Genomic DNA, 14,826 nt, shown 5'->3' on the forward strand with positions numbered 1-14,826 from the left:
AACCGGACCTTTTCTTTCTGTTTATTTAACTTTGCAAACTGAATACTGTTATTTGGGAAGGACTGTTGAAGAACAGCTGGGCTTCCTCCCCCTAGCGGCCACAGCCAGGTGAAGAGTTAAAGCTATTCTGTAAACATCGGAGATGCCTCCTCTCTGCAGTTTCACACCCTCTTCCTCCTCATCTTCATCGGCCCCCTCCCCCACCCCTCCCGACCCCCGATTTTTTGGCCACCCCCCGCCCCGCCATCCTCTCCAGCCAGCACACAGCAGCCTCTCCTTCCCCCCCCCACCCCCTGCGCCCACTGGATCCGTTATTAAATAAAAAGGTTGATTTAAACAGTTTTTTGAGTCCTTAAAAATAAGTGTTGGGGTGGAAGGGGAGGGCTGGCAGCCCCAGCAAGCCGTGGCCTGGCTAAGAGAAGATGTGGATGGCTTGCGTGGCGGGAGTGTGGCATGCGGGGCACTCGGGCTCGGCTTTGCCGCAGATGCGCATGGCGCATTCCATGCAGAAGAGGTTGTGGCCACAGGGCACCAGGGCGGCGATCACCTCGCTCTCGAAACACACCATGCACTCCCGGGAGCTCTTGCGGGGCCCATCCGAGCTGCTGGAATCGGTGGGCGAGCCCGAGGTGGCGGAGATGCTGCCAGGCAGGGAGGAGGAGGAGGAGTAGCCGGTGCTGTTGGAGAAGGAGGACAAGGAGCCCTGGGTGGGCAGCCAGGACAAGGTGCTGACAGGGTCGCTCTGGATGCGGCGAGCTAAGGGGTGCTCCAGGGCCCCCCCCCCCCCACTCTCAGGGAGGGTGGGCGAGTGGCGTGGCGTGGCCGTGCTGCTGTTGCGTCTCTGCGAGCCGTTGATGGAGGAGCAGCTGCTGAAGGCTTGCAAGGGGTTGCCCGAACGTTCGAAGGGTGACCAGATGGTGGTAGTGGGTGTTGTGAGGTCGAGGGCCAAGAAGTCGAAGCCAAAGTCGCACTCCTCAGAGCCCAGCGGGGCCGGGGGCTCGCTGAAGGTGAAGCTGGAGCTGGTGCTGTAGGGGCTGGTGGGGCTGGCATCCGCCACCCGCCCGCTGTAGAAGGACTCAGTCGAGGTGCTGCCCAAGGAGCTGAGGCTGTCATTGCGCAGGGCGGCCGAGGGGCGGCGGCCAGGGTGGGGGGCTTTGGCCCACAGGCCACCCGTGCTGCCCTGCAGGTCCAGGCAGACGTCAGTGCCGTTGGAGTGGAAGTCGTTGTCAGCGTTGACATCGATGAAGGAGCCTGTCCGCATGGTGATGTGCGCCTCGATCTCCTCCCTCGCCCGGTCCACGTTCTCGGGCATGCCCGTCACCTCGAAGACGGGCTCCTTGTCCCGGCTGGGTGTCACAATGTAGGTATGAGTCTGCTGCTGGATCCGCTTGATGGTGGCTCCTTTGGGCCCCACCACCAGCCCTACCACACGGTACGGGACCCTGACCTGGATGGTGGTCTGTCCCGGCAGGTTGGGGGGTCCCTGCATCGCTCCCGTCAGCCCATTCACTTTGTTGCGTGTCGCCCGGATCATGGAAAAGTGCTCAGCGGCCGAGAGGATCTCCCTTTTCGCCATCTCCACATCCTCCTTCCTCCCAGTCACAATGAAAATGGGCTCCTCGCCCCTGACCGGCGTCTTGATGTAGGTGTTGGTCTTGGCACGAAGGGCTTTGATTTTGCAGCCTGCAGAGCAAGGAGAAAGAAAAAAAAATGACACATCAAAGCTGAGAGCTCGCGTGGTCACCCTGCTTGCCCAGGATGGGGAGATGCGGGAGCAGCCAGAATCAGCAGGTCCCTTTTGTTCTGCACCCGCAGCACAGACACCCTTGCAGAGAGGGGTCCCTCCTCCCCCAAAGGCAGCTGGGGGGTCACAGCTTGGTGCTGGGGGCTGCACCAGCTCATCTGAGACATGTCAGGCTCCTGGCACCGGCCTGACCCTCTGCCACCACTTCCTCTGTGCTGCTGTGGGGACAAAGACCTGCAGAACACAGCCTGACGTGGCTCCCGAGGGCTCGGACAAGGCTGGGGCAGAGAGGGGACAGGGCAGGTAGCCATGAGGGCACTGCTGGGCCACTGAGGGGATGGGAAGCCAGGTTTACTCAAAAAGTGTTTGAGGTGCAAAGAAAAAAAGACACTGAAGATAAAAGGGAAGGAAAAGGCTCATTGGGGTCCTGCAGGTTTGTCAACACCTCTCAGCCAGCAGATGAACTCAAGAAACAGACCTGGCTGTGCCCCCAATGGCAGCAGTGATGGCCCCAGAGGGACGGGGGATCCAGGGCTCCCCACAACCAGGCAGCACAAGCCCCCCAGCCCTGAGGGAGGAGACCCCAGACAGAGGCTGCAGCATCTATCAGGGACAAAGGGGCTGCTGGGACATGATATAGCAGGAGACCACAGCTTTGATACCAGCTCTGCCCTTGCCTGGCACAACGCTGCGCTCAAAGAATGTCCTGAGTTGGGAGGGACCCACAGGGATCATCGAGTCCAACTCCTGTCCCTGCACAGGACACCCCACAGGTCACACCGTGTGTCTGAGGACGCTGTCCAGTCTCTTCTTGACACTGTCAGGTTGGGGCCGTGACACCTCCCTGGGGAGCCTGTTCAGTGTCCAGCACCTCTGGGGAAGAACCTTTTCCTCACGTCCAACTGACCCTCCCCAGCACATCTTCTGCCGTTCCCTGGGTTCTGTCGCTGGTCACCGCATCCCTGCCCCTTCCCTCCCATGTGTGAGCTGGGTTCCAGCAGAGAGTCCCTGCAGCTCCCATCCCGCTCCTGCTCCACCCAGACCGGTCACTGTGGCTCTCACCGAGGAGCCACCTGTGGCCACAAGCGCAGCATCAATCCCTGGCAATCCCAGTGCTGCTAATTGCACCCATTCCACCTGTGCTCCGGTGCACAGGCTTAATTAAATTCACATGAGTCGGGTGCAGTGGGAGCTCCGCCCAGCCGCCCTCTGCTCCGGTACACAAGGGCAAGGGATCCCCCATCTCCCACCCCCACGTATTCGCTGAGCTCTGTGGGACACCCAGAGCAAAGCTGGGAGCCCGCAAGGGATGAGGCTGCTCCATCGGAGGCCTGAGAAGGTCCCTGAATGCCGCAAACACTGCTGCTGCAGACCCACATTGACAAACAGCCGCACACGGTGAGAGCTCAGCTCCATGTACACACACGGTCAAGGTGCTGCAAGCGCACAGCTGGCTCCTCCACAAACAGCTCGCTCGGGCACTCCTCATCATCATCCTCCTCATCCTCCTCCCAGCGCACCCTGAGGAAGGGCAGACAGCTCTTCCAGCTGCCGGGCTGGAGGGAGAGCCCTGAGGAGGATAAAGGGACTCAGGATGATCAGGCAGGTTTGTCCCAGTCAGGGAAATTGTCCCGTGCTCGCAAGCAGCTGGATTAGCTAGCAGAGCCGTGACGGGGCCATGCTGCTCCTGGGAGACACGAGCATGGTGCATTCACCAGGGCACAGAGCATCATGAGTAATCAGAAGTAAAAAACTGTCAAAATAAGTGACTAGCATCTCTCCTGAGTGTCACAGCCCAGCTTTTTGGCAGCACTAACCCCTCCGATAGCCACATCCAGGGAGTCGCGGGGTGAGGACACCATCTTCTCCAGGCATTTCCTCCAAAATCCTCAAAGCAGCTTGTACCAGCCAGCGTGGTCCCTGCCCGGCGCCCTGCTGCTCTGGGCTGCTGGTGGCTCCACATGTGCCCTGCAAAGGTCCCAGGTTGGGGAGGATCTGGGGGGGGAACAGGAAGATAAACAGCCAGACAGAGACCTGCTGAGATCTCCCTCCTAAGGGGAGAAACCCTCTGGATTTCATACAAGCCAGGCTGAAAGCATTTGGCAGCCACCTCCAAGCACTTGTTGCCAATCAGTCCAGCGTTCCTCTCACCTTTCATTGCCCCAGGGATTCACTCCTGGCTTGAGGCAGTGGGACAAGCCCAAATTCAACCCAAATTCAACCATTTGTGCAACCAGCTGGGCTGCGAACAGCACAGAGCTGCCCTGTTCCCCAGAGCTGGGGAAGCCACTGAGGAGACACATGGAGGAACGTGCGTGGAGAAGGGTTTGTCCAGGCTTTTCCTAATTTAAGACAACAACTGGAAGGTGTATTTATGGCCTGGGGCATACGGTGGGGACAGCAATGTCCAGTGACTGGGGCAGAGCAGAACCAGCAGCCATCAAAAAGGTGAATTTTTTTTAAGCATGTCCCAGTTTCTGCGAGGCTGCCCAGAGTGAGGTGCCCGCGACTCCCACATCTCCCTCCCCAGTTTATTCTGGTACCTGCTATAAGTTCATACCCTGCCTGGCAAACAGGGACACACGCGCTGGCATCGGGACAGGGAGTCACCGTGGGCCCTGCCGGTGCCTCCCGCAGAGACCAGCATCGCATCCGAGGTCCAAAAGTCACCCTTTGGAGCAGGAAGCAGCAAATTCAAGATCCAAAGGTATCAGGCAGCCGCAAGGAGCTGCTCAGGAACCACGTCCCAAGGGGGTACAGCACAGCAAAGTTCTTCTCCACTGGTGAGACCGAACTGATGCTATGACAGTGCAAAATGGAGAAGTTTCTACTTGTAAGCCCTTCCTAGGGGCAAAGCCAGAAACCTGGGTTCAAAATTGAAGGGGTGCCTGGCTTGGGCAGGTCTGCCCTCCTCAAACAAGCAGGGCAGGAACAACACACACAACCTGCGGTTGCTGAATGCTGCCGGGGCCACTGGGGCACAGCAAAATGCACCGCAGGTCAGAGCTGGTTTTATCAATCCTGGTATAAAAGGACAGCGACAGGTCTGGGGCAGTGGGGGAGCTTGGTCACTACCCCACCATGGGGGAAACATCGGCCAGGGAAGCTGCTTGCTCCAGGCCACGTGTTGGTATCTGCAGCAGGAGCCTCAGCACGGGGAGCCTCCATCACCCTGACGCACCGGTGAGAGCTCCAGATGGGCACACTGCGGACAGAGCCACAACAGCACCAGGGTCTCCCCAGGGACCAACCTGTCCTGCTCCTGCCACCGATCCCAAACTCCACCCAAGTCACCCCCCGGGCTACAGGGACTCCCAGACAGCAGGCCTGAAATGTCCTGAGTGGGAAGGATAAACATCCTCTGGCTGGGATTCAACCAGAAAAGCATCTAAACCCAGATGGCCCAGTGAGCTGCAGGTCTTCAATGCCAGAACTGGGGAGGAGATACAACCTCACGGCAGCACAGCCCCTGTCCCCATCACACCCACGTCTCCTGGCCACAGCTGCTCCTGCCCACACCCAGGGACACACTGACATCCCATGGCCAAGCTCCCCAAAGCTCCCCAAAAGCCAGACGTACTCAAACGGCACAACACAGGTGGTTTAGCCAGCAACCTGCAACTGGTGGAATGATCCACACCAGTATGAGATATTTCAGGTGAGTCTCCACAAGCCCCCACCCAAGCACGCAGTGAAAACACCATCCCTGACAGCTGCACCCCTCTGAAACTGGTGCCGCACAACCTCGCTGGAACGGGACCATGGAGAGGACCAGGGGCCACCTGACACTGCTGGTGACCCCACCACAGACACATCCTCACCCCAGCATCACGAGATCAAACACGGTATCCCAACCACATGGCAGAGATCGGTATTCCCATATTTTACCTTGCCAAGGGCCGGCGCACAGCATTTTGAAAAGAGACCCTGGAAGAGGTCTTGGAAGAGACCCTTAAGATCATCTAATCCAAACATAACCTAAATCTAGCACTAAACTATGCCCCTAAGAACCTCATCTACATGTCTGTTCAACCCCTCCAGGGATGGTGACTCCACCGTCCTGGGCAGCCTGTTCCACTGCTTTACAACCCTTTACATGAAGAAATGTTTTTTAATATCCAATCTAAACCTTCCATGGCACAACTAGAGGCCATTTCCTCTTGCCCTATCAAGAGAGGAGGAAAACAAGGGGCCAGACTTTGCTACAAGTCTATAAGCAAGGTGGCTTTAAAAACACTTTTCATATTCAAAACAAAACATCCCCAGAAGTGGGGGCAGACCCAGGGGTGCTGCAGCCCCAGCAGACCCATTCTCAACACCAGAGCCCAGGAGCAGCTCAGTCACCACGTTACAGCCTTTGTCACAGCTCCGTGTCCCCACTGGCCCAGACGCATCAGGACAACCTGAACAAGACAAGAAACAGAACCCCAGGGGATTCTCCCCAGGATGATGTGGTGACGGAGGCAGCAACTCTGGAAAAGTGGCTGCTCTCCCTGAACATCCTCTCTTGGTACCACCAGAGAGGACTTCACCCTCTGCCAGAAGCCTCGGTCAGACCAGGGCTGTGACCATTGCAAGAGCTGATGAAAACCAGCCCAGCACAGGCTGAGGCAGCGGGCAGGACATGTCTCTCCATCCTCTGTGCCCCTGCTGCTCCCCAGGCAAGAGAAGAGCCCTGACACAGCTCAGCCCACTTGCTGATCCCCAGCACCTGCTCTGACATCACGAGGTCTCCTCCATGTGAGGACAAAGGCAGCAAACCAGACCTCGGCCAGACTGCATTTCTCCCCAAGGAATTTTGTGCTTGCAGCGCCCAGCTCCGACCTGTGGAAACCCAAGAAAGAGCAAACGGAGCTTTTCTGGAGAAGCCTTTGATAGCATCAACCAGAACTGTTCCCAGGAGCCAGCTGATGCCTTGCACCCAGCCCTCTGGAGTGTGCTAAAACGATGCGGAAAAGGTGTTACCCTTCCTAAAAGGATGCAGAAGAGACATTACCCTTCCGAAAAAGATGCAGAAAAGATGTTACCCTTCCTCTTTTCCAGCTCTGCAGCATCTCCTGGCCTCAGATCCGGCGTTACGGTGCTCCCAGTCCCCTTTGTTCCAGGCAAATGGCACAAGATGCACCAGGACCGGAGCCAGCCGTGGAGAAGAACACGTCGCATCTCCATCGCATTCACCTCCCCTTTCGCTGAGCTCTTCTTCCCACCTCTCCGGAAACAGTAATTAATTCATCCTCACAACCACAACGTGGGAGAAAAAGCACATCGCAACTTTGTTTCTCCTCCAGACGCCGGGAAAAGCCAGGCAGCGCCGCTGGGCCCCTCGCCGCGGGCAAGAGCGGAGGGAGCTGGTGCCAGAGCAGAGATGTGAAGGCAGATACTCCAGCGATGCGATCGATCTGCGCGACTGACTTCAGGAGCTTCTGGCTCTGCTACGACTCGGAGGAGGGAGGAGGCAGCCAGGCCAGCCCCGAAGGACGCGGCGTGATGGGCAGAGGATGGCAGAGAGCAGCAGCCCAGGGCTCCGGAACACGAGCAGATTCATCACAGCGCCAGCCATCCACTGCAAGTTTACAGATGCTCGGACTGGCGCAGAAACCGAGGCCTGTGATCTCCCCGTGCATCGTCCAAGCGCCAAAATGCTGAGCTCTGGATGGGATGAGCTGCCGTGTTTCATCCTGGATCTCCCCTTCAAGCATCCCAGCGTCTGCTACAATGGCAAATTTCCCGAACCTTTCGCAAAGCTGCCAACAGCACCTGCGTGTTGCAGATGGGGAAGCGGAGCCCGGGAGAGGAGTCGTGGTGGGTTCCATCCCACAAGAGCCTGGGGCTCTCGGCTGCACCAGCCACCCGTCACCCTCTCGATCTCATTTGGGCAGAAGCTGCTGGAAACACAGCTCCAAAGCTGGGACACCAGGTAGCAACACTGGCACGGTGCCACCATGCAAGAGCCATGGCGATTCTAACGTCCAGCCCGCCCCATCTCCCTTTTCCCCCATAATTTCCATCATCCCCACTGCTCTTTTTGCTGGTTACTGGTGCGGTGAGCCCACACCACAACAATCGATGCCCACAGCACTTTTTGGGGAACGCCCCTCCCACGGCAGACGTCACAAACGGGCTTGCATGCAAAGACAGGGCCATGCAATCCTGCCAGGCCACACTGCCTCTGGGCTGCCGTGCGGGCAGGGAGGAGAAAAACCACAGATCCCAGCTGGCAGACATCGCTAAACTCCGTGACCGGTGCTGATCCGGACAGGGGGGCCATGGCAACTGCCCCTCCAGCTCAGAAAACATAGATTTGCTTTACACAACAAGGATCTACCTGCTGAGCTGCTGCTGCTCCCTTTTGGAAAGGGCTAAATTAGTGGATCTGGAGGAGAGAAATTGGAAGAAAAAGGAGAAGTAGGAGAAATTGCGACTGACAGCATTTGTCCCACCTCAGCCCACGTAGGACAAAGTGCATTGGTCTGACGGGCAAAGCGCTGCGGCAGCTGCCGACACCCCCCAGCCACGGCCCCGCTCACCCCAATGGCTCTGGGGACAGCAGGACCTGTCACAAAGTGCCCCAAGAGCTGCTCCGCAGAACATGGTAGATGGGGAGAAAAAAAACAGCCTAGCTCCAACTCAAGACCTTTCTTGGGCACCCGATATCCACATCTTCATCCCTCCCTGTGTTCCAAGCGCAGCGGCACCACAAGCACCTGCTTGGTCCTCAGGTCATTGCGTGGTTAAGCAGCACAGGACGCACAAGAGCAACAGGGACATGGTCTGACCCAGCCCCGCAGTGTCACCAGCTGCACATGTCCCCACCGGGATGATGCCAGGCCCGATGAAGCACCCCCAGGGCTGGGCTCCATGCTGCTGCCACGGGGCTACCGAAGACCGAGGGACATTCACACAGGAGGACCTGGGGACCAGAAGGACCTGGGAACCAGCACGGGTGTGAGATGGTGAGGCGATCAAGGAAGGCTCTGCTTGTTTTCGAGCTCAGCACCAGATCCTGAGGCAGGAGCTGTGAACGACCTCGGCATCACCCCTGCCCGGGCTGCATCAGCCTCGCACGTCCCTGATTTGAAAAAGCTGCCGGTAGCACCCGAGAGCAGACAGAGCACAAAAACACTCTGGTGACAGCCCTGTCCCGTTGGATGCTGCCCAACCGCACCCCCTGCTAGTGAGAAACAGGGGTGCCAAATGCCAAGCCCCCCTTCACGCCAAAAGCCCAGCACAACAGGGCCACGGGACAGCATCTGAACAGGCCAGGAGCCGCAGAGAAGACAAGACCAGGAGAGGGGCAGGAACCACGTTGGGAAAAACCCCTGGGAGAGCTGATCCTGTCTGGGGCCGGAGCAGCAGCAAGTAACTCCAGCCCATTGCTGCCCCAAGTCCCCTTCAAGTCCATCGGCAGAACACGGTGTCCTTCCACATCCCTCTTCTAGCTGGTACAATAATTTCTTTTGCAGCTCTTTTCCAGGAGCCAATGGAGCTCAGCAAACACCCAAACTCTGCACAAGGCATCTGGGGCAGGCACCCGGGTGCACATTTAACTCGCCGGGGTGCAGGGGCACAGCACTGGGACCTCATCGCAGCCCAAACACTCAACCCCGGCTGCTGCGAGAATGGGTGCTGACCCGAACACAGCCATCCCTCCAACCTCCCAGAACTCGCGGAGTAGAGGCTTTTTCCAAAACACAATGGATGCATTTACAGGTTCGCTTTCAAGTTGCCGGACCCGGGGCTTCTGCAGAACCTGCTGGTGAGGCCACTGAATCCAGGTCCCCATCCAGCCCAGGGAGAAGTGGGATTCCTCCCGAGCAGGGCCGGTGCTGTGCTCCCCTCCTCCAGTGACAGAGCCGGTTGTGCCGCTCGGCTGCCCAGCCGCGATCGCAGCCGGGGGGACCCTCAGCTGGGGCAGTAGGACCAGCCAGAGGTGTGCGGAAAGTTGGGAGCCGCGAAGCGGGGCTGGCTGGGAGGCAGCGCAGGCCAATGGGAAGCGCAGAGCATGATGTCACCGCGCTCATCACAGCATGGCTCTGGCTAACAAAGAGAACAATGAGGCTGCCCAGCTCTCCGCTTCCCCCCAGGAAAATAATGCCCCCCAAGCACCCCAGCCCGCAGCCCCCGCGCCGCGGAGGGATGGGAACCCCAAAAGCGGGGGCACAGCTGGAGTGCCACAGCCCTGCATGCACAAAACACCCCCAGATCGGGCTCCCCCCGAGCCGAGCTGCCCATTGCCGGTGGGATTCCTGTGGGTAGCAGACCACCTTTCTTTTCTTTTTTTTTTTTTTCTTTTTCCCTGTAAATCCTCTTCCCTGAGGTCTTTTTCTTTTTAAAGGTGAAAACTCTGGTTAAGGGGTTATTTCAGATCTCCTCCAGACAAAGCCCACGTCAGGCACACCCACCGGGGACAGCGCTGGGGTACGCCCGGGCGTCCTTTTGTGACAGCTGCGAGTGAGCAGGGCTTCAACCTCATCAACCAGCGGATTAATTACCATTTCGATATGAACTCTGAGTTATCAAGGATCATTTACACGCCAAGAGCTGGAGGAAAGGGGGCGGGGAAGACTCAACTACAATAAAATTAAAGCTTTCGTGTCCCGCCTGTTCCCACGGACTTGCACGGCCGGGGAACTTTCCGCGTTTCTCTCCCCCTCGCCCCGTGCCGTTTTGCTGGCTTATTAGAGTTTAATTAATATTTACGGAAAAGCAAAAAGCGCAGCAGCTTCGGTGCTGAAACCCGCGGCGAGGGCGCGTCCGCGGGAGGAGTTCCAGGGCCGCGGGATTTGTCGCCGTTAAGTTTCCGCCTCCGAATGGAGACAAAGCCCCAAAACTGTGAAAACTGACCCAAATGCAGCGGGGCCGGGCGGGCGAGTCCCGCGGAAGGCGGCGACGCAGCCCCGGGCCGGACAAAGCGGGGTGGGCCCCCGGGGGTGTCCCCACGCGGGGCGGCGGTTACCTTGCCGGCCCACGATCTCGGCGACGTGCTCGGAGCTGGGCACGGGCACGCACTCGGTCATGTTCACGCTCTTCTTCCTGCTGCCCAGCGGCTCTGCCAGCAGCGCGGCGGGCGGCGCCAGGTGCGGGGCGAAGTTCCCGAAGGCGGCCGGGGGGGAGGCGGTGCCGGGAGCCGGGGGGGAGCCGCCGCCGCGCTCCCGCGCCTGCAGGCCGCCCGGCCCCACTCCTCCTGCCGCCGCCTCCGGTTCCTCCGGCCCCGCGCCGCCCGCCTCCGCCGCCCTCAGCCCGCGCTCGCCCGCCTCCTCCAGCCCCAGCAGCGAGAACTGGTCCAGGGCGAACCTCAGGGCGGCGGCTTCGTCCTGCGCCGGCGGCCCCTCCCGCTCGGGCTCCGGTGGTGGCGGCTCCTGGCCGGCGGGCGGCGGCGGGCTGAGCAGCGCCAGGCAGCGCGGCGGGCCGCGAGGGGGCTGTCCGCCCTCGGGCTGGTAGATGGAGCCGGGCATGGCGGCGGAGCGGCGGCCGGGGAGCGGAGCGGGCCGGGGCGGTGGCGGTGCCCGCCGCACGCCGCCTCTCTGCGCGCGCCCCCCGCCGCGCCGCCCCCGCCCCGCCCCGACGTCAGCCCGTCCCGACAATGGGCCGCGCCCCGCCGCGCGCGTGCGCCCGCCGCGGCACCGCCCCCGCCGCAGGAAAGGGGCGGTGCCGGCCACGCCCCGCCCGGCAACACGGCGAGAGCTCCGCGGGAGAGCTCGCGCTGCCCACGCGTGTGCCCCGGCACCGCCCCGCCCGGGGTTTAACGCACAAGATCACCGGTTCGAGCCCCGGCTGGAGCCGGGCGGGTGGTAACGGGCGGGGCAGCAGCCTGTACGTCCAGCACGGCAACTCCCAAGTGGGGACACGGACTGTGCTCGGATAGGGCAGGATGGGCACTCCGGAGGGTCACAGGACATGCAGGATGCTCCAGATATCGCGGTTGCACAGCCTTTCACTCCTTCCCTCTACAGCTCAACTACCACGTGTTTTCTACTGCAAAGATAGAGCCTGACTGCATTCGCAGAGATGCTTTAAAAACGATGCTGAAATCGAGAAAGCGTGGAGAGGCAGCAGGCTCAGGGCCGCTGTTATTTGTTTTTTTACACCCAGCTCTCAAGCAAAAGGAGCCCCATCTCTATGAATTTCCACCAGAGTCACAGATCGGATGAGGCAGATGCTGCTTTGCACAACCCTTATTTCCCAGCAAGAAAGCAAAGCCGGAGCAGCAAAGCATCCACTGAAGACAGGGCAGCTCTGCGCAGCACCCAGGGGGCCCATTCCTGTCCCCCTGTTCCATGCATACCAGGACCACGAACCCTTTGTCAAGCACTCGAGGGTGTGGAGCTACAGCACAGCTACACTTTGGGTACCAAAGGATATTTCCTTCTTCCTGAGTTGCAAAAGTTAAGAAAGCATAAAATCTTTTTACTTTCTCCCACCTTTTCCCCTTGGTTCTTCAGTTACTGTTTTACAAGGGTTATTTGCTGCTTATTGAGCTCAGCAGGCAGCTGTTCCTGCTTCAGAGTTGTGACAACAGCAGCTTGGATGCCCCAAGCCCACAGGGATCTCAACCACCTTCCCGAGCCTCCCCGGAGGGAAAGCCCTGGCAGGAGGTCCTGCTCAGGGGTTCCCCCCCCAAAAAAAGGCAGTTGCAAAACAATCTCCTCCAAACTACTCATTCCACCTGGGCCATCACTTTCCAGGGACCTGCTGCAGATGGAGCCGTAAGGAGCCCTTCCCGCAGCGACGGCACAGCAGCTAATTCACTGTAACCATATGGAAACCAATTACTAGCTCACCCACCACCTCCAATGCCCAGATGCTCAAATTCCACACGTCCCATTCTCAAGCTTCTTTTTCTCCATTTACACATAATAGTCTTTCCAAGTCACTGTCTTTGGGACTAATTCAACCATTTGGCTTGGGATTGGTTTTAGGTGCAATAACCAGTAGTGTCTGGTCTAGTAAACCCCCACTTTGAGATGTCTACATTCTGTTCCCATTTCACAGGCCCTGGAAAACATTAAACTCCTGCTGCTCAGTGGCCCTGACACACGAGCCACACGACTGTCCTTGTGCTTCTGAGTTTTTATCCTTCAGCTGGGGACTCTCCTATGGAGAAGGACTTTGACCTTCTGATAATGTGAATCATAGAATCGTAGAAAATGGTTTGGGTTGCAGGGCCCTTCCCAGCTCCCCCAGTTTCCCCCCCACCATGACAGGGACATCGTCACCAGCTCAGGGCGCTCAGAGCCCGTCCAGCCTGGCCTGGGGTGTCTCAGGGATGGTTCATCCACCACCTCTCTGGGAACCTGGGCCTGGCTCTCACCACCCTCAGTGTAAAGATGTGTCACCTTATCATCTATGTGATCTTTCCAGTGAGATAACAGCCGCCAGGAACCGCTTCCTTCCTTCTTTCCACTTCTTTTACCTGCCAACCAACCCTGACATCTTCCAGCTGCTGAAAAGTTTCATGAAAACAGGCAACAAGCTGCTTCTCCTCCTGTTTTACCTTCAGAGGTCCTGGCAGCGAGCTCCCACCAGCTCTTTTTCTGGATGGCTGCTGCAGAAGATGACTGTAGCAACTTCTGGTTTTCCCCGAAGCATTCACAGCTCAATTTCACAGAGATCTGACCGCATCCATCCAGACTCCTCAGTGCATGCATCAGCATGAGTGCAGCTCTGGGAATCCTCCCGCTTCGGACTTGTCTTCTCCATGTTGCAAGCTGTTCAGAGAATTGTTCTGCTCCAGGCAAGTCATAGAAAGTTCGCAGCTACTGAGGATCGAAGCTTCTCCTCCAGGCACAGACACAGCAAAACCAGATTTGAGCCACACAAGCTGGCTGTGAGACGTTTCCCCTGCTCACTTCTCAAAATATTTAACCTACTAAGCTGAAACAGCCCACGAAACTACTAAAAATAGTGGGGTTTCCATGACTTGAGACAGAACAGTACAACCCCTCCCTCATGAGTTTCTCCCATTTCCAGAAAATGTAGAAAATTCCCATCAATGACCAGCACTGCAAACTTCTCTGGGCAACCTGCACCAACCCAGACGACACCTGTACCTGTGCCCATCTGAACGCTCCCGATGTCCCCACCACAGCTCCAGCGTGACCAACACACTCCTTGTCACCACCAGCCACCATCTCTCAAGCCCCATGAAAAGTGCTGGTTTCAAACTGACCTCAGGAACTGCAAAAATCTGTCTGCAAACACTGCCATTTTTGTCTGCTTTGCACTTGAGAGAGTTCTTTTGGAAATCACTACATCGACTCCAACAACACCTAGAGAAACTGCCAGTTATTTTAAGTGCTTTTGGCAAACGTGGTTTGTAGACATGAGGTTTTGTTCAATTTTCTGCAGAACCAGCTCACACTTTCTTCTCAGATTCTTAACTTCACTCAGGACACCGAGCTCCCTTTGCATTTTTTAACCTGAGTAATTAGCAGGTCTTTAAGAGACAAAAGTGGATTACACAACTTAGGGAGATCTTCAGCAGAACTCGTTTCTTTACCAAAAGACAACCATACAGAAAATCTGATTTCCTTGAACACAAGAGAAGACAGAAGGCACATGCTTTTGGTTTCCAAGCCCATCCCTCCAGGCAGCTCATTCACAATTACTCCTTCTGTCTCTTTGTGCTGCATGTAATTGTTTGATCTCTGATCGTCCACAGAAAAAAAGATGTTTCCTAAAGAGACCAAGACAATCCCCTGTACATGTACCGGGAATTAAAGAACACTGTGCTAGAGCAAAGCTGAGGTGGAACAGCCCGTTAAGCTGTTTTCTGTATGGAGGAACAGCAATATAACTACAGCAGATGCATTAGTACCACCACAGCTGCGTGAAACAAACTCCCCCAAGCACAATTCTGCAACAGCTGCTCTTATTCCAGGTCAAGTGTACAAAGGCAGAAGTTCCAACATCCTAACTAGAAGATCTATTTTGCTATAAAGACCATCCTTTTGCAAACCAATCCCTGAAGAGCGGATTCCTGAACACATCGGGGAAACCCTCTCTCCCCAACAAACAAACAAAAACCCCAGTTATCCATCTGCCTAAATTAACCAAATGCCATAAATGTGATCCAAAGTTTA

At 57.4% G+C, this 14,826-nt stretch overlaps 1 protein-coding gene across 1 annotated transcript; it reads right to left on the minus strand.

Moving 5' to 3' along the window:
• Positions 1–261: 261 nt before the first annotated feature.
• On the minus strand, positions 262–11,304 carry MEX3D (mex-3 RNA binding family member D). Its single transcript, XM_082072155.1, has 2 exons — positions 10,701–11,304; positions 262–1,683 (listed from the first exon to the last, which is right to left on the minus strand). Exons 1-2 carry the CDS (start codon positions 11,197–11,199, stop codon positions 413–415), a joined length of 1,770 nt encoding a protein of 589 aa, XP_081928281.1. The 5' UTR covers positions 11,200–11,304; the 3' UTR covers positions 262–412.
• Positions 11,305–14,826: the final 3,522 nt, after the last annotated feature.

The sequence above is a fragment of the Streptopelia decaocto genome (assembly GCF_964273445.1).
Source record: "Streptopelia decaocto genome assembly, chromosome: 24".
Taxonomy (NCBI): domain Eukaryota; kingdom Metazoa; phylum Chordata; class Aves; order Columbiformes; family Columbidae; genus Streptopelia; species Streptopelia decaocto.

Excerpts from the sequence above, each read along its gene's own strand:
- MEX3D (XM_082072155.1), bottom strand. The coding sequence starts at position 11,199 with ATGCCCGGCTCCATCTACCAGCCCGAGGGCGGACAGCCCCCTCGCGGC. Across the intron at positions 1,684-10,700 it reads CGAGATCGTGGGCCGGCAAG|GCTGCAAAATCAAAGCCCTT; the intron begins GTAACCGCCGCC and ends CTTGCTCTGCAG.